The 25,971-nt window shown below is 44.9% G+C and overlaps 1 protein-coding gene across 1 annotated transcript in view; it reads right to left on the reverse strand.

The window, feature by feature from the left end:
- PSMD1 (proteasome 26S subunit, non-ATPase 1) overlaps positions 1-25,971 on the reverse strand; it is a 182,112-nt gene that overhangs the window by 123,523 nt on the left and 32,618 nt on the right. The window contains exons 14-16 of the mRNA XM_033958253.1: positions 25,725-25,921; positions 25,262-25,357; positions 21,559-21,623 (exon numbers count right to left, since the gene is read on the reverse strand). Coding sequence (XP_033814144.1) covers positions 21,559-21,623; positions 25,262-25,357; positions 25,725-25,921 — 358 coding nt within the window. The remainder of the gene's footprint in view (positions 1-21,558; positions 21,624-25,261; positions 25,358-25,724; positions 25,922-25,971) is intronic.

Consider the following 25,971-nt stretch of genomic DNA (forward strand, 5'->3'; position numbering starts at 1 on the left):
CTGTAGGAAGGGGGAGTAAGTCTCTACTGAGACCCATGTTGATTGTAAAAAAAAAAATAAAAATGAACAATGTTTAAACTTGTGAGTACAGTAAAACTTTGGTTTGGGAGCACAATTTGTTCCAGAAGTATGCTTGTATTCCAGGGCACTAGTGTACAAAAATATACATACTTGTATTGCAAGCCCTTGCTCGTTTGGAACAGTCACTGCATTCCTGCAGCGTCATATAGAGAGGAACCATTGGCTCAGTTGTGAAAATGTGATGCTTCTATACTGTATGTACGTGTATTGCAAGACGTTGCTGGTATAGGCAAGTTAAAATTTAATCATTGCTTGTCTTATAGAACACTTGCAAACCAAGTTATTTGCAATCCAAAGTTTTACTGTATATTCCAATCTTTGTTTTGTAGTTCTATATATAAAAAATGTAAGTTTAGGTATAACAATGTAATTTTTAGGAATGCTTTTGTATTGAAGTAAATATTTTTGCCAGTCAGCTGATAGTGAAGGGACTGCTGCTTTAGAGAGCGCTTGTGTCAGACTACCCTGCTTAGTGGGTGGATCCAGAACTGCATTTAGCTTAATTTTATAAGTCAGCTCTTTGGGGTAGGAACCTGATATAGAATAGGGATTGTGAACAATTCTTATGTGTTAGTGCACATCTTAAGTTCAATTATTTTGTACCTTCTCTAATCTTTTGTAAACCACATAGCTCTTCACGGTATTGCGGTATATAAACTGTTATTATTATTATTTATCTGAGTCTTTCAGATAGTGGGTCTGCCTTTTAAATTTTCCTGTGGCCATATTTACATTGATTTCAAGTATGCCTTCCTCGTGTCACCTACCTTGGCTTTCAAATCTCCAAGGGTACCAGGTCCCTTCCTACACCGAGGTCTAGGCTGTCTGTAGTCTCCCTGTCCCTGATAACTGCAAGGCTCTGAGCACCTTTCTCAGTATTGCAGGATACTGTATGATTCCACCAAAGGCGCTGACTCAGCCCCTTTTGTCTGGACCCAACTTCAGGAGCGGTCTTTTCGCTGCCTCCAAAAACTTCTGACTCAGGCCCCTGCCTTCTGGCCCTTCTGCCCAAGAAGCTGAGCTGTATGCCCTCACTTTTGCCCTGCGCCACTCTGCCTCTCAGTCTTGCAATATATATACTGACTCCAAATATGCTTTCCTTAACTTGCATTCCCATAGGGCCATCTGGAAATATCGAGGTTTCATTACAGCTTCCGGCTGCCTGATCCATCATGCTCCCCTCATTCTTGACCTTCTTGAGGCCGTACAACTACCCTCACGTGTTTCTGTTATGCACTGCCATGCTTACAGACGCGTGACGGACCTTGTCTCTCGTGGTAATGCCCTTGCCAACCGCACAGCCCGAGCTGCCAGTCTCTGCCCCCTCTTTCAGCTCCTCTGTATACAATCATTCCTTTTCTGGATTCCCTTACACCCCAGTACGCTTCTCAGGAACAGACTTGGGCATGCATTATTTTGGGCCAGTCTGTCCTGAAAGGGGGGTGGATACAAAATGCACCAATTCAACCAATTCAAGTGCCAATCCAGACCCACACACTGATACTTCAAACGCAAGCACAGCGGGTACCCTCATATTCATTCCTCAACACCTGGCCCTCACGATTGTCAAAAGATGCCATGATCTGGCACACTCTGGAGAACCCGCTATGAAAATTGACTCTCAAGAGACATTTCTTTATCAATCACCTTGATCAGCTAGTCCGGAATATGGTCCGACAGTGTGTTGTCGGTTCTAGAATAAAATTCCCAATCAGATGACTGCCACCTCTTGGATACCAACCTATTGGAACATATCCGATGCAGGTTCTGTCTGTAGATTTTACCCACATGCCCATTTCCCGTTCCCTCAGTCACTTCCTAGTCTTCACAGACACCCTGACTAGATGGGTCAAAGCCTTCCTTACTTGCACTGAACGCGCCAGAGACGTAACCAAACACCTCCTGAATAATTCCGTGCCTTGATCTCCTTGTTTTTATAGGCAGTGACAATGGCCCTGCTTTCATTGCCGATGTTGTCCAACAAATTGCTCAGGCCCTCCAAATTGAATAGAAATTATATGCTGCTTACTATCCTGAGAGCTCTGGTCAGGTCGAAAGAATAAACAGAACTCTTAAGACCCTTCTCACAAAATGAATTGAAGAAACTAATCTGTCCTGGCCTGTCCTGCTGCCTTCTGTTCTTTTTCAGATTAGATGCATCCCATCTAAGCCCCATTTGAGCTCATGTCCGGCCGGCCACCACCCATTGTGAACCCAGATCCTGGTTCCTTTGCTACTCTGGAATCAGATATCCTCCAGAGTCAGGTCCAGTCTTTAGCTAAAGCCCTTTAAGAGCTCCACAACGGGTCCTGGAAAGGGCCCCACTATCGATAGCTACACAAGTCCATGGGTATGTCCCTGTAAATACAGTATGGCTAAAACTTGGAAGTCAGACCCCCTGAAACCTAGGTGGATAGGTCCTTTTACTGTCCTAATTTCTTCTCTTACAGTTGTCAAAGGTGTCCGGACATGAAACTTGGTTCCACTACAACACGGATCTTCAGCTGAAGCTTTCTAAGACCTCAAAAGTTCTGAATATTTACCACTGTACTTAGCAGGTGTTCTGAATATAATTCTTTATAAGTGTTTGAGTTTAATTGACTGCCTGTGGTTCACCACTGCCTTTAGCAAGTGTATAACTGTTTGAAGTTTTCTAAGTTGTGCCTGAAAGAAAAATGAGTTTCCTATGTTAGTATATATATATATATATATATATATATATATATATATATATATGATATTTGTGTTGCCCTCACTTATGTTTCTTTCTTCTGTATTTTGTACTTAACAAGTGCAGCCCCTTTGCCTGATGTTTGTTTGCATGAAGGAGTTAAGTACAGAAAGTGTCAAACATCAGAGAGTATTTTCTGTTTCCAACCAACTGGTGATGAAGTTTAAAAGTGGGCGGAAATCTGCATTTATAATGTTGAGGGTCCACTTATCAACTAGACTCTTATTGTAGACCCCACTCGCCCGGTGTCTTTGTATTGTGATACATGTGTGCTATTTGATGTTTCTCAAGGTCAGTTTTGTGTGGCTCCCTAGATTGACAGCGTTATTATACCAAATGTGCTAAGTATATAGGTCTGTATAACCTGATGCCTTTAAGAACTGCCCCTATGAGGAAACCTTCACTAATGGTGGAGCCTGTCCTTTATGAGAAAGAATACCCCGTCTGCCTCCCTTACTATAGGTCCTAGCTCCGGCCCCTTGTGTACTACAGGCTACTGTAATCCCATGGTTTTCACTATCACTGACCCATATAACTGGAATGCCAATGTCCAAGTCCAGAAGGCCAGAGACTGCATGGCATTGTATATTGATGGTAAAAGGTGAGACCCAGGTACTGATGTATATGTCCGAATTGTATCCCACTCATGTGCTCCTGTCTATCACTCTGTGGTGTTTCCCCAGTTTTATGAAATTATGAAAGTAGATACTAATATCCTGTAATCACTAGAAATCTGTTTATATAGTTTGCTGAAACTATAGGTCAGACTCTTAATGTTAGCAATTATTTTGTATGAGGAGGGACTGGTATGGGAGAACAGTGGCTATGGGAGGCAAAGCAGCTGGACATGTTAAACCTGACTTCACAGACCCTCACTTTTACGTCAGGTCCACGACCTTCACGATGGGCCTTGTTGCTTCCCACTGTCTTCAGCCCTTCAGACACTGCTTAATGGAACTTCCTATGAATGATGGTCAGCTCCTGATAGTTGATACTGGCTCTGTGATCTGTTTGCCTACTCTTGATTGCCTGCTAACTAGACTGGTACATGTGTGCTTTGCATGATCCGTCCCAGCTTCTTCCTGTTACCGCTGGCCGATGGTGAACACCTGGGAGCCCCTGTATTCAACACCAGAGGTCGCCAAAAGCGGTCTACTTCCACCAATTCCCTTAAAATAGGTGAATGGGGTGATGACTGGCCTGCAGAACGGATCATTGCTGCTTATGGACCTGCCACATGGACCAAGGATGACACCTGGGGCTATCGGACCCCAATCTATATGCTGAACTGCATTATTTGTCTATAAGCTGTACTTGAACTGATAACCAATGAGACCTCCCGAGCTTTGAGTACCATTGGCAGAGCGAATGCTAAAATGTGCACTGCTATTTATCAGAATCGTCTAGCTTTGGACTATTTACTAGCTGCTGTGCCTGTGATAAATTCAACCTCTCCAACTGCTGCCTTGAACTTGAGTAAAGTGATTGAGAACGATGTGGATCGTATCACCAAACTGGCTCATGTTCCTGACCAGACCTGGCGTGACCTTACTGCAGACTGGATCTCTGGTACCTTCAGCTCCTGATTGCCCTCTGGTTCAGCACTGAAGATCATCTTGCTGGTTGCTGCCCTGTCTTCTCTGCTCCTTTGCTGCCTGCCCTGTGTGGTCCCCATAGCCATAAAGCTGCTCCACTGAACTATGGACTCTGTTGTCAACTGTTCCACTGCTGCATTGGCCCTCTCCCAGTATCGTCCCTTACCCACTGGGGACCCCGACTTTCCTGACCCCTAACTTTATTTTGTCAGGCTTGGCTCCTTAGGTACGCCAGCCTGAAAGGGGGGAATGTAGGGTCATGAAATAGTTAACTGTTGTTTAAAATATTGCTCTGGCCTACATAGCTGAAAACAGTGTATAATCTATTGACTGCATCTGCCTAAAATGTATGTCCCTACCTTACCACATTGTAAGCTGAATAGATAAGAGTTTGAGCCATGATGTACCCTGCCCTTCTGTACATTTAACTGTTAGAGTTAGATAGGTGTCCTGCTAGTGACCTGCTAGTGTGAGCTTAGAACCAATGAGTGTTAAGAAAAGTAACACGTGAAAAGCTTTTTCTAGAATTCAGTTGTATAGCCAGAAAAATTCCTTTCAGTACCTCATCCTCCCCTTGGAAACCGATCTGCGGAGTCCCTCAGGGTTCACCTCTATCCCCGATTCTTTTCAATGTTTATATGTCCTCCCTGAAACTCCTCCAACTATCCACCTCTGAAACACTATACACCTACGCCGATGACATCCTTATACTTCTAGAGACCGACTCTAACCTCACCAACCTCTCTGATAACATCTCATCTTGTATAACAAATCTCCAATCCTGGGCCCTCACCGTTCAAATGAAGCTAAATGAGACCAAAACAAAACTACTTTGGCTCGGCCCGAAACTGGATCAGCTACCCTCCCACATCCCACTTCCCTCTGGCACCAACCTGCAGCTTGAGCACTCTAGCAAAGTTCTGGGAATCATCATCGACTCTACACTGTGCTTTAACGACCACATCAACTCCCTAGTAAAAAAATGCTTTTTCAATCTTCATATGCTAAGAAAAGTCAGATCCTGCTTCCACCAACAACACTTCGCTGTCCTTGTCCAATCCATCATCTTATCCAGACTTGATTATTGCAACTCCATCTACCTAAGCCTAACAAAGAAAAGTCTCCTCAGACTCCAACGGATTCAAAATACCGCGGCTAAACTAATCTTCACAAAAGGCAAATTCGACCATGTCTCCCTGATTCTGTCTAAGCTTCACTGGCTCCCAGTCACCCTCAGGGTTCGCTACAAGTGCGCCTGTCTCACCTTCAAATCTCTTCACGGCATCCTTCCTCCCCTCTTTCCACTATCCTGGCTCTCGAGTACTCACTCCACCAGATCCACTCAGAAATTTAAACTATCCTTCCCATCTCTAAATGGCATTTCCCATACAGGATAACTTGGAACATCCCTCCTCTTCAGGATCACCGAGCTGTGGAACAGCTTCTCTGCCCATCTTCGGAGTTCGACCTCCCTCCAACACTTCAGAAAACATCTGAAAACCTGGCTTTTCTCCAAAATGTAACTACCCCCCACCTCCATTATTCCAAGTCCCCTCTTTCCTTCCTGTTTACCAGCCCTTCTTCCTTCCATTGGAGTTCCTTTCTCTGTTTTAATTCCTGTAAACCGTGTCGAGCTCCACTTCCGTGGAGATGACGCGGTATATAAACTTAAGGTTTAGTTTAGTTTAGTTTAGCGGATAGAGAAGCTGGTTTTAAGAAAAGTTTGGACAATTTCCTGGAGGAAAAGTCCATAGTCTGTTATTGAGAAAGACATGGGAAAAGCCACTACTTGCCCTGGATTGGTAGCATTGAATATTGCTACTCCTTGGGTTTTGGCCAGTTACTAGTGACCTGGATTGGCCACTGTGAGAACAGGTTACTGGGCTTGATGGACCACTGGTCTGACCCTTTATGCCCTTATAGCTCAATTCCACATCCACGGGTAAGCTGCGCCTTAGGATAAGAACTTAAGAATTGCCGCTGCTGGGTCAGACCAGTGGTCCATCATGCCCAGCAGTCCGCTCACGCATCGGCCCTCTGGTCAAAGACCAGTACCCTAACAGAGACTAGCCCTACCAGCGCCCGTTCTTGTTCAGCAGGAACTTGTCTAACTTTGTCTTCAATCCCTGGAGGGTGTTTTCCCCTATAACAGCCTCCGGAAGAGCATTCCAGCTTTCTACCATTCTCTGAGTGAAGAAGAACTTCCTTACATTTGTACAGCATCTATCCCCTTTCAACTTTAGAGAGTGCCCTCTCATTCTCCCTACCTTGGAGAGGGTGAACAACCTGTCCTTATCTACTAAGTCTATCCCCTTCAGTACCTTGAATGTTTCGATCATGTCCCCTCTCAATCTCCTCTGTTCGAGGGAGAAGAGGCCCAGTTTCTCTAATCTTTCGCTGTACGGCAGCTCCTCCAACCCCTTAACCATCTTAGTCGCTCTTCTCTGGACCCTTTTGAGTAGTACCGTGTCCTTCTTCATGTACGGCGACCAGTGCTAGACGCAGTACTCCAGGTGAGGGCACACCATGGCCCGGTACAGCAGCACGATAATCTTCTCTGATCTGTTCGTGATCCCCTTCTTTATCATTTCTAGCATTCTGTTTGCCCTTTTTGCCGCCACCGCACATTGCGTGGACGGCTTCATCGACTTGCCGATCAGAACTCCAAAGTCCCTTTCCTGGGAGGTCTCTCCAAGTACCGTCCCGGACATCCTGTATTCGTGCCATGAGATTTTTGTTACCGACATGCATCACTTTACACTTATCCACGTTGAACCTCATTTGCCATGTCGATGCCCATCCCTTGAGCCTGATTATGTCACGTTGCAGATCTTCGCAATCTGCCTCTGTCTTCACCACTCTGAATAACTTCATATCGTCCGCAAACTTAATCACCTCGCTCGTCGTTTATAAAGATGTTAAAGAGCACAGGTCCAAGCACCGAGCCCTGCGGCACCCCACTGGTGACACTCTTCCAGTCCAAGTATTGTCCATTTACTCCCACTCTGTTTCCTATGCCCCAGCCAGTTTTTAATCCATGTGAGTATTTCACCCTCGATTCCATGGCTCACAATTTTCCAAAGTAGTCGTTCATGCGGAACCTTGTCGAACGCCTTCTGAAAATCCAGATATACAATGTCGACCAGATCGCCCTTGTCTATCTGCCTGTTTACTCCCTCAAAGAAGTACAGCAAGTTTGTCAAACACAATCTGCCTTTGCTAAAACCGTGCTGATTGGTCCTCATCAGCCTGTGTCTGTCAAGGTGATCAATGATGCTGTCCTTTATCAGTGACTCTACTATCTTTCCCGGTACTGAGGTCAGACTCACAGGTCTGTAGTTTCCCGGAGCTCCCCTCGAACCTTTCCTGAAGATTGGCGTAACATTCGCCACCTTCCAGTCTTCAGGAATCTTTTCCAATTTGATCGACAGATTGGCTGTTAGTTGAAGCAGTTCTGCTATGGTCCCTTTCAGTTCCTTGATGACCCTCGGATGGATGCCATCCGGTCCCAGGGATTTCGCTCTTAATCCTATCAATCTGCCTACACATCTCCTCTAGACTGACCGTCAATCCTGTCAGCTTTCCGTCTTCATTTCCAACATACAGCCTGATGGGTTCTGGTATGCTGTATACATCTTCTTCAGTAAATACACATGCAAAAAATGTGTTCAGTTTGTTGGCAATTGCTTTGTCCTCTTTTAGTGCTCCCTTTATTCCATGGTCATCCAACAGTCCCACCCTTTGTGGTGTCGTTTCCCCTTAATATATCAAAAGAACGGATTAAAGTTCTTCGCCTCCTGAGCTATTTTTTCCCCGTAGTCTCTTTTGGCCCCTTTTACCACCTTATGGCACCTGCGTTGATGTTGTTTGTGCTTGTTCCAGTTTTTGTCCTTAAATGAAGTTTTCTTGTCTCTGATCGCTTCTTTCACCTCTACAGTGAACCACGCCGGTTCTTTGTTCTTTTTCCTCTTGGATCTCTTGTTGATACGCGGTATATATAGATTTTGTACCTCGGTGACTGTCCTTAAAAAGGGACCAAGCTTGCTCTAACATTTTTACAGTTCTTATCCTCTTCTTAATCTTCTTCCCTACCATGAATCTCATCCCTTCATAATTCCCTTTTCGGAAGTTCAGTGCCGTGGCTGTCGTTTTGGACCGATGTTTCTCCCCTGCGTCCAGATCAAAGTGGATCATATTGTGATCGCTGCTTCCCAGCGTCCCTTCTATTTCTACGTCTTGTGCCGGTCCTCGCAGGCCATTTAGAATTAAGTCCAGAATTGCATTTCCTCTAATATTTTCCTTGACAAGTTGTTCCAGAAAGCAATCGCCTACAGCATCCAAGAACTTGGTCTTTCTAATGCAGCCGAAGGTGCCTAGGTTCCAGTCTATTCCCGGATAGTTGAAGTCACCCATGATAACTGTGTTGCCTCCCTTGCAGTTGCGTCATTTCTCATCTGTCATTTCTCCATCAATTTCTTCGGACTGCCCTGGGGATCGACAGTAGATGCCGATCTTCATTTCCAGGCCAGTTGTTCCTGGAATTTTGACCCATAGAGACACTAACTTATCCGTCAGTTGTGGCGTGTTCTCTCTAGTAGATTCAATTTCCTCTTTGACGTATATGGCAACGCCCCCACCTTTTTGAGACACTCTGTCTCTGCGGTATAGTTTGTATCCCGGTAGCACAGTGTCCCAGACGTTTTCCTCAGTCCACCGTGATGCCTATGATGTCAATGTTATTTTTTTGTGCCATGGCTTCTAATTCACCCATCTTATTTCTAAGGCTCCTTGCGCTCGTGTACATACACTTGAGTTTGCAGTCTGTTCCTTTCTTGCATTTCCTTCCCTCTTGTGTCCTTTTCGATCTGTCTTGACTGTAATCCGGTGAGTCTTTCCCTCTATCTTTTTGCACGGTATCCTAAACTAAACTAAACTAAATCTTGGGTTTATATACCGCAACATCTCCACAGGTGGAGCTCGACACGGTTTACATGGTTAGGGAAGGAACGGAACTCCAATAGATTTATAGAAGTAGGTAAGAAGAGATGTTAGGTGTGATAATACTAGGGAGGGGATGAGGTTACGTTTTGGAGAAGAGCCAGGTCTTCAGAAGCTTACGGAATGGTAGAAGGGGGCTCAAGTTCCTGAACCATCGACTCTCTCTCGGTTGACTGTCAGCTTTCCCCTTCTTCCTAGTTCACTTCTCTCTTGATGTTGCTTGCAAGTAGCCTCGTTCCTTCTCTGCTGAGATGGAGTTCATCCTTCCTGTAGAGCTTGCTCTTTCCCCAGAATGTCTTCCAGTTGCGCATGAAGTGGAATCCTTCTTCCTCATACCAGCGCCGCATCCATGCATTGACTGCTTGCAGCTCCATCTGCCTCTTCTCATCTGCCCTGGGTACCGGCAGGATCTCCGAGAATGCTATCCTCTGCATTCTGGTCTTCAGCTTCCTTCCTAGCATCCGGAACTGGTCCTTCAGTAATTCCCTGTTGCTCACATTGTTCGTCACCACATGAATCTTCCAAACTATTGAGGTTCCTGTCGATGCGTCTCACTATATCTTCTACCTTGGCTCCCGGTAGGCAGGTCACCAGCCGATCCTGCCTTCCTCCTACTATGTGGCTGTCGACTTGTCTGATGATGGAGTCCCCCACGACGATTGCTGTCCTCTCTACCTTCTCCTGATTCTCCAGCCGCAGGTCCGTGTCCCTGGTGTATGTCCATCTCTCCTGCCGCAGGCCTGTATCCTTCGTTCTCGCTGCTTTGTCACCCATTTCTTCCTGGTGGTTGTCCATCAGGTGATCCACACTCTCTGTAGGTGTCTTTCGGTAGTTCCACTGTTGCTGGTGATTTTCCACGGCCTCCCTGTATGCCTCCTCTATGAACTTCTCCAGCTCTCGGACTTCTTCCTCGATGGTGTCCTCTTGTCTTGTTCTCTGCTTCCTCTGTCTGGACATTCTCTGCATCTCTGTCTCCCTCCTCCGCTGCTTGAAGTGCCTCCAGTTCCAGTATTCTACACTCCAGGAGTTTGACTTGTGTCTTCAGGCTCTCCAGTTCTCCGCATCGAGCGCATAGGTAAGACCGCCTCGAGAGGGGAGGTAGTCATACATATAGCAAACGATGCAGAAAACTGGGTAGCTTAAAATCTTGCTTCCGTCTGCTGCTTCCATTGCTGCCTGTTTGCCAGTCTGCTGCGGATGCCTTCTGTGTCTGTTGTGGTTGCGCCTGCTCTTTTATCTGCTTTTTTCCCCCTTTGGTTTCTCTCTGTGGCTGCTTTTCTCCTGCTCAGATCAACTCTGCTCCGCTGGACCTTCCTCTTTTAAGGCGGAGCTTCGGTGGTCAACATCGGGGGGGGGCGGAGCTAACTCTCACTGATTCCCCTCTTGGTCTTCTGCCTCTGCTTCTCTCTCCTGCTCTTTTATCTCCTTTTTTTTCCCCTTTGGCTTCTCTCTGCCTCTCTCTGTAGCTGCTTTTCTCCTGCTCTCTCCTGCTCAGATGTTACAAAGGTAGTGTTCACAGCAAGACCAGCCAAGTCACTAGGCAGATGAGGTGTCCACCCAAGGTGGCATAATTTGGAGACACTGGTGGCACAGCTCTGATGAGCTTGAGAGCTTTTCTCCTACTGGTTCTGCCTATGCCATTCCCTCTACCTCCTCTCGCTGGCTCTGAGCTTATGGGTTCTGTAAGCATAGGCCTTACCCAAGCACTGCCTTGTCCTGCCCACTGTTCTAGGATTTAAGGTCAAGTTAGATGCACATCTCCTCAAAAGATGCATAGAAGGATACGGGTGACTATGTTTTCGCCAGGTTACACCTGGATGGGCCTCAACGTGAGCGGATCACCGGACTTGATGGACCTAAGGTCTGATCCGGAGATGGCAGTTCTTATGTTCTAACTCTAAGATAGACTTTCTGCTGAAGGAAGTGTCCTGTACTTACAAGGTCTTAAAACAGGAGATGGTAAAGAGGGTATTAGCAAAGGCCTGGAAATGAGGAAGGAAGTGGGGAGCGAGATGCTAGGGTAGAGGAGAAGGGGAGATGCTGGCCAAGGGGAGCTGGGAAGTAGAGAAGAGATCAAACCATAAAAATACTAGGTGTAACCCTTGATAAGCACCTAAAACTGGAAAAACATACAGATCTATTATTCAAAAAATGTATATCAGTTCTATGGAAGCTTCGCACCATTAAAAAATACTTTGTTTACTAGTATAATCATCCATCTTGAGTACTCTGGAGCTTACAAAAAGGCACTTAAGCTGAGATTAATTCAGAACACTGCGGTCCGTCTAATCTTCGGTTTAAAAAAAATGGGAACACATTACCCCTTACTTTTAGAAACTTCACTGGTTGCCTGTGGAATCTAGAGTTCTCTTCAAGTTTGCCTGCATTAGCTACAAAGCTGTTTTTGGGATGCTACTAGCTTAGCATAGAAACATAGAAGATGACGGCAGAAAAGGGCTCCAGCCCATCAAGTCTGCCCACTCTGTTTACCCACCCCCTGTCTATGCCCTAATGACCCAATATCTTGACCCTCGTATCCCATTTATTCTTAAAGTCTGGCACGCTGTCTGCCTCGATCACCTGCGCTGGAAGCTTGTTCCAATGATCAACCACTCTCTCTGTGAAGAAATACTTTCTGGTGTCTGCAGCAGCCACTCTCTCCTCCTCTCCCTATTGGCTAAGGCTCTTAACATTTGCATCTCCTCTTCCTATAGGCTAAGGCTCTTTACACCTGCATTGTGAGGTCATAGAACTTTCTCTCAGTTCACTCTATGTTCTAATAAAGCACCTGCAGAATAAATATATTTAATACAAGAAGTTTTTTGATAGAATGTTATCATTCCAGGCAGCTAAATTGAACACATGGCTTGGAAAATCCATTCTTAAGGCCACTTCTTACGTTGACTTTAGAAAATGACTGAAGACACGTCTGTTTGACAAGTTCTAAATCTCAAAGCATGTTCCACCTATCTCACTAACAATTCCCAACAGCTGTCCACATCTTAATTACGCCACTGTTAAAACTTTTACATTTTAGATTTAACTAATGTATTCTTCCAACTGTTATTGTATTTCAGATTTAATGTTTACCTTGTATCTCAATCACTGACTGTATGCATCTCTATTGTAAACCTCTTTGAACTTCTGGTATAGCGGTATATAAGAAACTAGTGTTTAAGCCTGTTACATTAACGGGTGCTAGTAAAGCCTCCTTCCCTCACATGTCCCCTATTCTCAGCCCCAGCTCCAAACCCATTTCCCCCCCCCCCTCCAGCCCCCTTCTCCCATCTTTTCCCTTTCAGCCCCAGCCCCCCACGAAGCAGGCGTCGTCTCCGTAGCACATGCCGTCCGCGGAAGAGGAGCAGAGCGCGGGGAAGAGGGAGGGTGAGCCTGTTAGAGCCGGTTCCTGTGCATCTGCCGTGAGGTGAGCCAACCCACTGCCATCTTCCACTTTCGACGTTGTGTTCCGGACACAGTAGACGGGGAGCCAGGCCCCCTACGCCCACGCTCCGTTACTATTCAGATGCGATCATCTGTCTGTCTCGCAGCGGGATTGCCGGCTCCGGCCAGACAAAGTTCATTTTTTAGTTCAAAGCCGACGCTGCGTCTCCTCTCTCGATCCCCGCCAGTCGGAAGTCTTCTCCGACTCTGGTGAGGTTCGATAGAGGAGCCGCGGCAGGAGCTTTGAACAAAAAAATGAACTTTGTGTGGCCGGAGCTGGCAAGCCCGCTGCAAGACACAGAGATGCGCGGTAAGCGCACATGCGCACTCTGCCGGCCATGGAACTACAGATCAGGCAACATGGCATTAAGAGTGCGCATGCGCGCTTAGTGTTTTATTATTATAGATAAAATTATTAAAATTATTATTATTAAGTACCCTACTTGGGGAGCTGGGTGAGAAAAAAATTGAGATGTTACTTAGGGGATGGGGTGACAGGAATGGCACACAGCGGAATGTTTATTTAGCATGTGCAATATGCTTAGGCCAGTCCTGTTTTATAATTACCTGGGGAGAAAACACAGGGAGTTGTGATCATTGCTGAAGACTGATATTGCAGGGTTCTGGACGGACCCCTGGGACATCGACGCTTCCTGAGGCCTTATGCTGCAGTAACTGGAGCCATGTAAATTAGGAGGGGATTCAAAATAAGGGAAAAATCCCCTTGTAGATGCAAAGCAAGGCTCATGATACCATACCGCCCCCCTCCCACCCCCATGCTAATCCAGCTGAGTTATAAGTTCAAGGAACTGTAGGAAACATACTGGGTCAAAACAATAGTTAAATAGATTTATGGCTTTGCATTTTTTCTCTCAGTATAGATAATAGTATGATATTATATACATATATTTTACAAAGAATGATTTACAAAGCTGTGATCTCAAATCCCTCTATTAACACTAAAATATCAGCCTTTTTTGGATGAAAATACCCCTCTTAGTGCACATGAATGTTTAAGATGACTGGTTTTCTTTTTTTTCATTTAAGGGATTAGATATCGCTTTGTCATTCTTAGATTTTGAGAGCATTTACAAAATGGAATCTCAACATGATTAACTCTCTGGAGCAGTGAATACCTTTAGAGAGTCTGTGTTCCCTAGAAAAAGTCAACTCCACTACAGGAGAAGGAGAATACTGTAAAAGTGTCGCTAGTCCTTGGTAACTGCACAGGGAAAAGGAACAGGAAGCTTGGGTTGAGCTCTCTACAAACACTACTGGAAAAACTGCAATCCAATGTCAGTAGAACGTCTCCACCCGAGCTAAGAGTTAGATCTTTGCTATATAAGAGCAGAAGGAGAAATAACTTTGAACCTAACAGGATGTGAAAGATATAAAACAGACCTGTATAGGCCATGCTTTACAGCCATTTCATATATAGTGTAGTTTCCATAATTAAGAGAGACAGTGCTGAAAATAAATCCACAATGCTTCGTGACAAAAACCAACCTGTCCATTTCACTACAGAATGAAATACATCAGTCAAAAAAGAAATTCATAGGATTCAACATGCCCTTAAGACTCTAGGGCTAGATGCACTAAACATACCAACTCATGTTGGCCAATTCTCCAGCAGGAGGTGCAAATCATTTGCAACTGATCAATCGCTCGGTGAGCAACTGACACATGCACAGAGCCCTAACAGCAGTGAGGGGGAAGCAGCCTCCTGTCACTGCTGTTATGACTTCTTTTTTTTTTAATGGCACAGATGTTGTGTGTATGTTACATACACACAATCTATCCCATAAAAAAAAAGCCTTCCCTGCATCATGGATCCTGTCCTCCTCCCTCCCCCCGAACCCCAAAAAATGGCAGGAGGGATGCCCAATCTCTCCTGCCATGCAGAACACCCCTTTGCCATGCACCCCGGAGCCACTGCCCCCCTCCCCCAAACAAGACAAAAAATGGCAGGAGGGATGCCCCCTCATCAACCCGGAATCTCCCCATACCTTTTAAAAACGTTGGAAGCCCGCTCTCAGACTCCTGCTTCGGGCCCGTCTGTCTAAATGCCTTCATGGTGCATCATGTGATGCATGGGGAGGGGCCAAAGGCCCTGATTGGTTCAGATGTCTAAGGCCCTGATTTGTTCAGATGTCTAAGGCCCCTCCCAAGAGGTAGGGGCCATAGGCATCTGAGTCAATCAGGCCTTAGGCATCTCCCTCTGTATCCAGGATACTGAGGAAGGAGCCTAAGGCCCTGATTGGCTTGACCAGTGTTTGAGGACGACAAGCAATAAACATGTTCTTCCAACCCTCCTCAAACAATTCCAATCACTTTGGCTTCCGCCTTTAAATTCTATTTGTTTAAAACTCAAAGCAGGAGCGTCCCAAGCTGGAAATGCGCCCTATGTGACACATCCCCAAGGGTTCTGCCTTGCCAATAACAGCCAATCAGGGGAGGCAATGGCTAAAGTGCAATTTTAATGTCCCCACTAGCTGCATTGCTTGCAAATAGCTCACTATAGCCTTGGTTCAAAGACCTTAAGTTATGAAAATCGGCTCACCTACTCATTAAGTTATTGACTTAAAACAGGAGAAGTTAAAACTTAGCCTTCCAGACATAGCTTCAGGTTTGAAGGGGGAAGGTTACAGTGTTTGTAATTTCCCATTAGTTTTGGAATCTTTTGCATACAAAAGAAAAGTCAAGATGCTTGGGTTATGCCTGCCTACCAACAGATGGAGACTGCGAATACTGACAAGGTGGGAGGTTGGCAGAGGAAACCCAGGCTGGAAACCACAGCAATTTGCCTCAATCTTGTGGTATTTCAATAGATTCTCTAAGGCAAGGCCATAAGAATGTTGTCCAACAATGCCATGGCCATATAATTATAATAATAATTTTATTCTTATATACTGCCAAAGCCACGAAAGTTCAAGGCGGTTTACAACAAGAAGCGCTGGACAATCAGCGAAGAGGTCACAATTCAAAGTTGTCGATACAATCTTACATAATGGAAGAAATGGAAAGCTATAAAGATTACTGGTTGAATTAGCAGAGGTATAAAAATTCTTAGTTTACAACCCGATTGAACATTTGGTGTAGGATCGGGCTGGGAAGGGCATCAATGGGAACTCCACTAACTTGTAGATATAGTAGATGAAGGAATGGCCTAGTTGTTAGAGCTACAGCCTCAGAGCCCTGAGGTTGTGGGTTCAAGTCTCATGCTGCTCCTCATGACCTTGGGCAAGTCATTTAATCCTCCACTGCCCCAGGTACATTAGATAGATTGTGAGCCCGCAGGGACAGATACGGCAAAATACTTGAGTATCTGAATGTAAACCACTTAGACAACCTCCATTGATAGGTGGTATATAAATAACTTAAATTAAAAAAATAAAAATAAAAAAAATCAATTAGGGAGGCACAAGAAGCCATCCGGAAGAAGCAGAAGCCTCAAGCTTCTTGGACTGAGAGGAAGTTCATCTTTCACACTCTCAACAGCCCATGATGTGGACATTGACAGCATACAAGTAGACTTCCTGAGCAGATATATGTTGATCCCAGGGAAGGGCTCTGACCCAGGAGGCCTTTATTTTGTCGCTGGGGTTGACCAGTGACAGTCTTGATGGCAATGGTGGCCAATGCACGTGCCCCAATTTTTCAGTCACTGGAGGGAGGCCATGTCAGAGGGCCTCAACACATTGATTCTTCCCTGGCCAAAGGACACCCTGTTGTATGCACTTCCCCATGGACATTGGTGAGTCAGATCATTAAGCAAAGAGTTGCCTCCTGGCTTAGTGATTCTAGTACCACTGGATTGTCCCTGCAGACCTTGGTACAGGGACCTGATCATGTTGTTAAATGTTTCCATTCTTGCTTACAGCAGGATTCTTGAGAGAGCACGTCTAAGGAAGAGAAGGTACTCTCCCAAGGTAATTGTAACTATGTTGAAATCATGTAAATGTTCTACATCCTCAGCTTACGTGAGGGTCTAGCATATCTTTCAGGCTTGGTGTCGTTAGCTGCCTTTCTGTGCTTCGGTAGCAGATATTTTGGAATTCCTCCAGGACGGTTTGGATAGAAGTTTAATGTTGGCTTCCCTGAAGGTGCAGGTGGTGGTTTTGGCCTACTTTTACAGCACGGTAGGTATAAATCCTTGGCATGTTTTCCAGATGTGGTGCATCTTCTTAGAGGAGTGAAGCTTATGCAACTGCCTCAGTGACTTTTGGTTCCTCTGTAGGACCTGAACCTTGTACTGGTGGCCTTGGTGATCTCTCCTTTTGAACCATTGGCAGATTCTATGCTTAAGGATTTGATGCTAAAGTGAGGTGGTTTTTTTAGTCGTAAAATCTTTGGAGCATAGGATCTTGTCATACCAGGAACAGTTCTTGGCATTTTCCAAAGAAAAAGTTACTTTGCAGTTAGTCTCTTTTTTTTTTTTTTGCCCAAAGCAATTTTGGCTTTTTGTGTGAATCAGTCTCTCTACCTCTTCCAGTTTTGGAAGATAAAGAACAGCATCAGTTGGATCATATGGATGTTAAGTGAATGTTGCTGAAGTACTTGCGGAAAATGGAGGAGTTTTGCAGGTTGAAAAGGTTATTTGAGCTGTTTAGTAACCTAACAAGGGGTGGTGGCTTCTAAAGCATCCATTGCCAGATGGATTGAAGAAGCAAATGCACTGGCATGAACTTGATACTGTCCATTCAAAGCTCATTCCACGAGAGAAATGGCAACTTTGTGGACAGAGCAGCTTAATCCCACCACAGGATATTTGTAGAATGTTGGTGTGGTCATCCTTGCATTCTTTTATAAAGCATTACAAAATTGTTGGACATGGCTTTTGGAGTAGAAGTGTTAGTGTCCAGTGTAAAGGGATGTCACCCTCAGCTTTACTGCATTAGTACTTCTCAAATGTCTTACCAGTCTGGATTTTGACTGCACTCTTGCAGAAATCCCATGACAACTTCTTCTATCCCCTTGGGAATTCTGTGGCAACATCTTCTAACCTTGCAGGAATCCCGTGGCAATTTCTTCCATACCTGTGGGTTCCTGCAGGATTCCTGCAATCCCCATTCTCCTACAGCTTTCTACTTCAGACTATTTCATCCACCTGAACAGAAGGCCTGGCCACCAGGTATCACTGTGAGCAATGACTGGGACTCTCCTCCAACTTTGGAAGACCTGACCTGACCCTAAACCTATCTTCTATGCATGGGCAGCAGGCAGTGCTGCCACTAAGACACTGGGCCAGCCCTGCCTAGCTTTCTTTATCTTCTTCTGACAGGCCTGCCTGAGACAACAGAAGGGAAGCTGGGAAGATTCACTGATCTTCTTTTCTACTTAGCTAGCAGAAGGATGTGACAAAACTGCTAGAAGCTTGACTTAAGTAGAATATAAATGCTGGATTAGAATTAACAAAAAGCTCAAAGCGGATCACAACATAAAAAAAATAAAATAAAATACATAGCGCTATCATAAAACTTCATCAACAACTCCATTACTAGAGGAGCTCACTTTAAAATTAGGGTGGGAAATCATAAGTAACTATTACTAAAATACACCTTGATTTTAAGATAAGTGAAATATGAAGATTGTAAAAGAAATGGTGGGCTAAGGGAAAATCACATATACAGCTCCCAAGGAAGTTCGTTTTTCTTAAGAATTTGGAAATTGACTTTTGTTGGATAAGAAGCAGGAAGCCTCTCTCTCCAAAAAGACGCCATTGGATGTCATGTCCATGTGTTACCCATTCATCAAAAGAAGGGAAACTTGAGGCAACATGAAAAACAGAGAGCACAAAATGCACAAGAACTTCAGCAGGATGACATATGCCCTAAACTACTTTTGCAAATTTTTTTAACATGTCTGTTTGAACTCCAGTGCATCCCTGGGCAACATACTTATAACCAAAAAGTAAAAGGCCGCAGGACCACACAGAGAGAGAAAAAATATCTAATAACCAGCGTTAAAAAAAATTCTTTTTCCTTTGAATGTTCAGTCTATTAACTGCTTCAGCTTGTGATTTAAGTGCATGGCTGGATTCTCCAGATTAACAGTTTTCATTGGAAAAAGGTAAGAATTGTCCAAAGGTGGTACTGGATGAGAATCTCCAAACCACACAGGTCCCTATAAAGACAGCAGCCCAGCATGTAGGAATGGCACAGATGTTGTTGGGTTTTTTTTATGGGTGCCTGAGGTCAGAAAGCAAACTGTGAGCACTGAACCATTCTAGAAGAATCTCAACAGCTATGGAAGGAGTGGGTGGAATTTTCCTGCCATTTACACAGACACTCTTGGGTCAATTTATCAACAGCAAAAAAAGAGCCCAAGGCCTGGGATGAGCATATACATCTGTAGCACCACCTGCTGGTGGCTCCTTGTAATAAGCATATGGTTCCATATATGGGATGAACTCAGAGGATCTCAAATCAGAAAATGGTATACTGTATATTGAAGAACTAAAGCCAGTACTGGGCAGACTTGCACGGTCAGTGTCCGTATATGGCCTTTTGGTTGAGGATAGGCTGGAGAGGGCTTCAACAGCTAGGATGGTTTAGATGGGCTGAAATGAGCTTTGATGGAGAATTCAGTAGATGGAACCAAAGCACAGTACCGGGCAGAGCTTTTGGTTCTGGCCCAGAAATAGCTAAGAAGGAAAATTTAAATTAAATCACTAATTTAAAAAGAGGGTAAGGTCGGGCAGACTGCATGGACCATTCGGGCTTTATCTGCCGTCATCTACTATGTTACTATTTTGCCAGGTCACAAGAACAGGCACAGAGCAATACTGTAAAAAAATGATTACAAACAATATAAATGCAAAGAAATACTTAGAACATTGTCAGGCTTTTTAAAACCTCGGTTTCTTTGCATATTGCATTATACCCTGTCTCCTCCCACCCTTAACCAAAATTGTTAAACCTGCTGTAGAGACAGGTGTAGAGAAATCACCATTTGCAATAAGATCCTACCTGAAATTTGGGGATTTTGCTACAAGAAGATTAAGTAGGTCCTGACCTCAAAATCAGGGGAAGACAGCAAGATTGTTTATCACGGGTGTTGACATCTGCTTATGATCTGATCTAATCTGAAATTTCTGAGTCGCTCTATGCCTAATGACTTACAATTCTCAGGAGTAATAATGGGGATTAACAATGCAATTATCTATTACCAGGGGTAAAGTTTTTGGCAAATCCTGGTTTTGAACTTACATCCCAAAGCGGTATGTTGTTTGCAGTCCCTGATTCTACCCAATGAAAGTGTTGTGGGTCCCATTTGGCAGAGTTTGTCAGAAATCCATGTCAGGACTAAAATCTCACTTCAGGAACTAGGTTACCTGGTAGCTCTGCAGTAACTCTGAGATCTCCTCCTGCATGACCTTCCTATGGCCTTCAACCAGAGCTCAGATTGTGATGTCATAATACCTCATTCCACCAATGCCTAAGAGCCAACCTCATCAGTGATGTCACAATGGCTTCATTGTCCTATACTTAAGAACACAAGAATAGCCTTACTGGGTCAGACCGAAGGTCCATCAAGCCTAGTATCCTGTTTCCAACAGTGGCCAACACAAGTCCCAAGTACCCAGCTAGATTCCAAGTAGTAAAACAGATTTTATGCTGCTTATCCTAGGAATAAGCAGTGGATTTTCCCAAGCCATCTCTGATGGCCTAGGGACATCTTTTAAGAAATTAGTCAAACCTTTTTTAAACCCCGCTAAGCTAACTGATTTCACCATATTCTCTTGCAATGAATTCCAGAGTTTAATTATACACTGAGTAAAGAAACATTTTCTCGGGTCTGTTTTAAATCTACTACTTAGTAGCTTCATTGTATGCCCCTAGTCCTAGTATTTTTGGAAAGAGTAAACAAATGATTCACATCTACCCTTTCCACCACTCAGTATTTTATAGACTTCTTATCATATCACCTCTAAGTTGTCTCTTCTCCAGAGACTTGCGAGCATTTCCACTTAATATATCAGTAATGCCTCACACAGACTAAAGGAACACAGACAGCACATCTTTATCACAAGGCCACAGTACTACAATGCAACTCTTCAAGTTCGCATGCCTCTCCCCAAGCTACCTCACCCCTCACTTCAAGCTAAATCACAACTATAAACACTCTCGCAGAACTCATTTGTTCGCCTTCCCCCCCCCCCTAAAATTATGCCAATTCAAAAGGTTCCTTGACAAAACCTTCTCCTTCCAGGCAGCCAAACTAAACTCATGGCTATCCCAAATTGTTCTTGACGCCCCTACCTACCTTGACTTCAGAAAAAATCTCAAAACCCACCTATTCCATGGACAGAACCCCTAACTCCCTCTCACTTCTTAACTCCCACCAACTCACAAGAACCTTCTTCTTCCCTCTTATTGTACCCACCAAACCAATTTAACTCAATGACCGCACTTTCCTGTAAATACTACTGTACATTCTTGCATACTCCTTTCAACTACAATAACCTGTAACTCCAATGTTTCTCTATGTCTGTAATCTTAATTTAATTGCTGTGAACCGCCTAGAACTCTCTGGGTATGGCGGTATACAAAATAAAGTTGTTATTATTATTATTACTAGTCACTCCAAAGGGACCTTATTCCCAGCCTACTAAGAACCAACAACCCATCCTCAGGAGCACAGAGAGTTATTCAGATTGTGTCTGGCTAGAACCACCAGGTGCTAAAAAGGTACTTGCATGCCCAGTGCTACCTGAATAAAATGAAGCCCAGCGACTCCACAGCAGCCCGTCTGACATCATCGTTGACATCACTCACCTAAAAGAGAGAAAGACGGGATGTTAAAGAGCAGCTTTATAAAACCGCCTGATACATTAAGAGAAACCTGTCACAAGGCTCAAGTTTCAGTTCTCCTAATGTCTGTCCACATACTCCGCCATGTCATGAGATAGCAGCAACCGTGGCATAGCGGGTGATGTGAAACAAATGTTGTCACAGTCAATAGCTTGTCCTGAAAGCTGTGCACGCTTTAACATCATCTATCCCATAATGGTTCACAAGGCCCTGCACAGCTGCTTCATGCACTATACACAGGCTTCCATGAACCGGAAGTCTTTTACAGCAAAGCAGTCATACTCGCTTGACCGAGTAATGCACCAGGTTTCCTGTAGGGAAGGTGCTGCCTTGCGAAGGGAGCCAGCAGCCTCATTCTAGGAAGGGGCTTCTTCTCCCCCACTCCTACACTCCTAGAGCTTGCTCTGCCTGGCTCAGGTTACAAGAACACTCTGTTCCTAACATACAGTAAAAACCACTGGGCTGCAAAGCATTCCAGGGCCTGACATCAAGAGTGGAAAACGTGCATGAGGCTGGCAGATTACAGCAAAGTTTGGGAGTTCTGGGAGATCAGAAATAGAGGACAACTCATGGCCAGGAACAGATGGGTTGCATTCAGACAAGTAGAAAGGAGGAAAAATCAATGGAAGTACAGCATAGTCGGAAGAGGGCTCCTGGAAATCAAGGAAAAGACATGCTGCTTATATTGGAGACCAAACACACCTTCGGTTAGCGCTAGCAATTTCACAGTATTTTTCTTAAGGTCAATATCCACAGTACTTGATCCCCCCTAGCCGTGTTGACATTAAAGATGAGTATTAACTTTAAATAAAGTTTAATCACAGAAGAAAATTTAAAGTATATCTAAATACTAAAAATAAAAAAGGTCCCATTAGTCTGTGTTACGGCCAAGGTCTTTGAATTATCTACTTCAGGCAGGGGTGCCCAAAACGTCGATTGCGATCTACCGGTCGATCGGAAAGGCAACGCAGGTAAATCGCAGTGCCAGTGTTCTCCCTAGCAACTTTAGCATTCTACCATGGTCACTGTCTCACCTTTAAATAATTACAGCAGCCTGCAGAGTGAACCTAGCAGGCTGCCATCAGTCTCCACAGCATGTTCTCTCTGCCGTGGTCCTGCCTCTGATGTCAGAGGAGATGCAGGACCACGGCAGAGGGAATGTGCTACAGAGGCTGATGACAGCCTGCTAGGTTCACTCTGCATGTTGCCATAATTAACTTTGAACTGTGGTAGTTAAGCTCAGAGGGAAGAACGGAGGCGAGAACTGACAGTTGCAATCCTGCTGGTTGATCCAGTCTGAGGTCCTGACAGTCACTGTGTGCGGGAAGCAGCGGAGGTAAGGCTGTGCCCGTCGTGAGGGCCCCGGCGGGATGGGGGTTCCTTAGAGATGTTGGATTTGGGGGGGAGAAGAGACAAAAGGACCTTAAGGAGGGGAGGAAAAGCAGACTTGAACCAAAAGGGAATGGGAAGATATGGCAGATGCTGGACTAGAGGGGATAGAGAAGGGAAACACCCTGAACCGAGGAGACAGAGATGCCAGGCCCTGGAGAGGGGGGAAGACAAAGAGTGAGAGAGACAGAAAGACTCAAAATGTTAGCAGGAGGGAGAGAGAGGGAGAAACCAGAAATAAAGGGGAGGCAGAAGAGAGGGGGGTAGATGTTGAACTATGGGGGGTGCAGACAGAGGGGGAGAGACCCTGAGGAAGAACAGAGATATGCAAGATCATAAGCGAGGAGGGAGAGAGAGGGAGATATGTTACCAATAGGGGTGGAGGAGAGAGGAAGAAAAGCTGGACTCCTGGAGGGACAGAGAGAGATGTTGGTTGGGGAATGAAACAAGGTCTGGAGGACAGAAGAGGAGCACTCGGTATGCATATATATATTTAAATAAATATGGGGGTCTTTTACTAAGGCGCGCTCGGTGATTTAGCACGTGCTAATCCGTAGAATATAATGGGCGCAAGCGCGCCTTAGTATTTTTATTGTTGGTAGATCATTTTAACTTTTAAAAGTAGCTCGCAAGCCAAAAAAGTGTGGGCACCCCTGACTTAAGGTCTAAGTTGGTTCTATTAAGAGAGTCAGGACACAGACGGCCTCCTTCTGACGGACTGCTTATTCCTCTTCTTAGCTAATATATAGTCAACTCAGCTGAGGAAAATCAAATAGCAGTCTTTCACCCCTGAATGGGGACCTGTCACCTACTGTTTAACAGGGGGGGGAATGCACCCATAAAACCCCTCTTATTATTTCTGCTTCGCTTTCCAGGCTGACCTATTATTTGCATAAACTCCAGAAGCTTATCTCCTACAGTGAAAGGCTTCCCTTCTTGGGCAATGGTAAAGTTTGAATAAAATGAGAAACATAACTTGCAAAACCACATGAATACACAGAAACAAAGAAAATCATGCCATTTATTTCTGTGTGTTACCAAGGATAGGGCTAGAGAGCACCAGTGACAATTCTGTTGTCTGTCAGCTGAGACAACAGCATCTTGTAAGAGGGAGTAGGGGGGGAGGAACTTGGAACAGATGCTGTGACTGTCCTGAATACACAGCGTAAGCATGAATTTCTGTAACCCCGAGAAATGGGCCGTAGCATGGCAAATGAGGTTTAACATGGATAAGTGTAAGGTGATGCATGTCGGTAAGAAAAATTTTATACACAAATACAGGATGTCCGGTGCAGTACTTGCAGAGACCCCCCAGGAAAGAGACTTGGGAGTACTGGTCGACAAGTCAATGAAGCCGTCTGCGCAATGCGCGGTGGTGGTGAAAAGGATGAACAGAATGCTAGGAATGATTAAGAAGGGGATCACAAACAGATCGGAGAAGTTTATCATGCCGCTGTACCAGGCCAAGGTATGTCCCCACCTGGAATACTGCGTCCAGCATTGGTCGCCATACATGAAGAAGGACACCGTACTACTCGAAAGGGTCCAGAGAAGAGCGACTAAAATGGTTAAGGGGATGGAGGCGTTGCCGTACAGTGAGAGATTGGAGAAGCTGGGCCTCTTCTTCCTTGAAAAGAGGAGACTGAGAGGGGACATGATCGAAACATTCAAGATAATGAAGGGAATAGACTTAGTAGATAAAGACAGGTTGTTCACCCTCTCCAAGGTAGAGAGAACGAGAGGCCACTCTCTAAAGGAAATTCTTCTTCACCCAGAGAGTGGTAGAAAACTGGAACGCTCTTCCAGAGGCTGTTACACGGGAAAACACCCTCCAGGGATTTAAGACAAAGTTAGACAAGTTCCTGCTCAACCAAAACATACATAGGTAAAGCTAGACTCAGGGCACTAGTCTTTGACTTTAGGGTCGCTACATGAGCGGACTGCTGGGCACGATGGACCACTGGTCTGACCCAGCAGCGGCAATTCTTATGTTTATTAGAAGACTAAGGATCTGCTGTAATAACATCCTTTGGCTTCAATGGTATTCCACGTCCAGAGGCACAAACCATTTTTTTCCCTCTCTGTTTACCTAGTTCATAGCCTAACAAACTCCAAGTTTCCTCCCTCCTCTTAACAGCTCTGCACGTTGTGGCCACAGAGGGATCTCTGGAGAAACACAGGTTAGCACCAATTTCTAGCCCCATAATACTCACAGCCACATGCAAAAGACGGCGGATTGCCTTGTTGTTGCCAGATCCACAGTAAGCCATTGCCACAGTGTACATTCCTGATCGGCGCAGGATGGGATCCTGTATGAGAAACAGTTGACAGCTCTTCAGTTATAAAGCAAGGTCTAGGATGCAAACCAGAATCACTATATAAATACATATATGAAAAAGTCCCTGCACCATAAAGCTTACAAACCTACAGGATAACTCACACACACAGATGCCTGGAACCTATGCTTCTTATTCTAGGAATAAGCAGTGGATTTCCCCAAGCCATCTCAATAATGGCTTTTGGACTTTTGTTTTAGGAAATAGCCAAACTTTTTTTTAACCCCTGCTAAGCTAACTGCTTTCACCACATTCTCCGGCAACAAATTTCAGAGTTTAATTATACGTTGAGTGAAGAAACAGTGGGGGTCACAGGAGCAGTACATGCAAAGCCACTGACCTTGTCTCTGCAGAGAGACTCTATGAGTGCATCCGCCTCCTCCATCCTGCCATACATCACCAGAGCAATGCCAACAGCAAGACCCCGCAAGATCTTCTCATGCTGTGTCTCCTGCGCGTACCCCACCATGTCCTCAATGGCTTGAGCATTCTTCGATCCCAACATGACCAGACCAAGAGCCAGACCAGCCGCCTCTCCTGCATAGCAGAAAGCAAGCTTCTGTTTATAAAGTTGCTCACTCTATGTG

Source organism: Geotrypetes seraphini, chromosome 9 (genome assembly GCF_902459505.1).
Source record: "Geotrypetes seraphini chromosome 9, aGeoSer1.1, whole genome shotgun sequence".
NCBI lineage: Eukaryota > Metazoa > Chordata > Amphibia > Gymnophiona > Dermophiidae > Geotrypetes > Geotrypetes seraphini.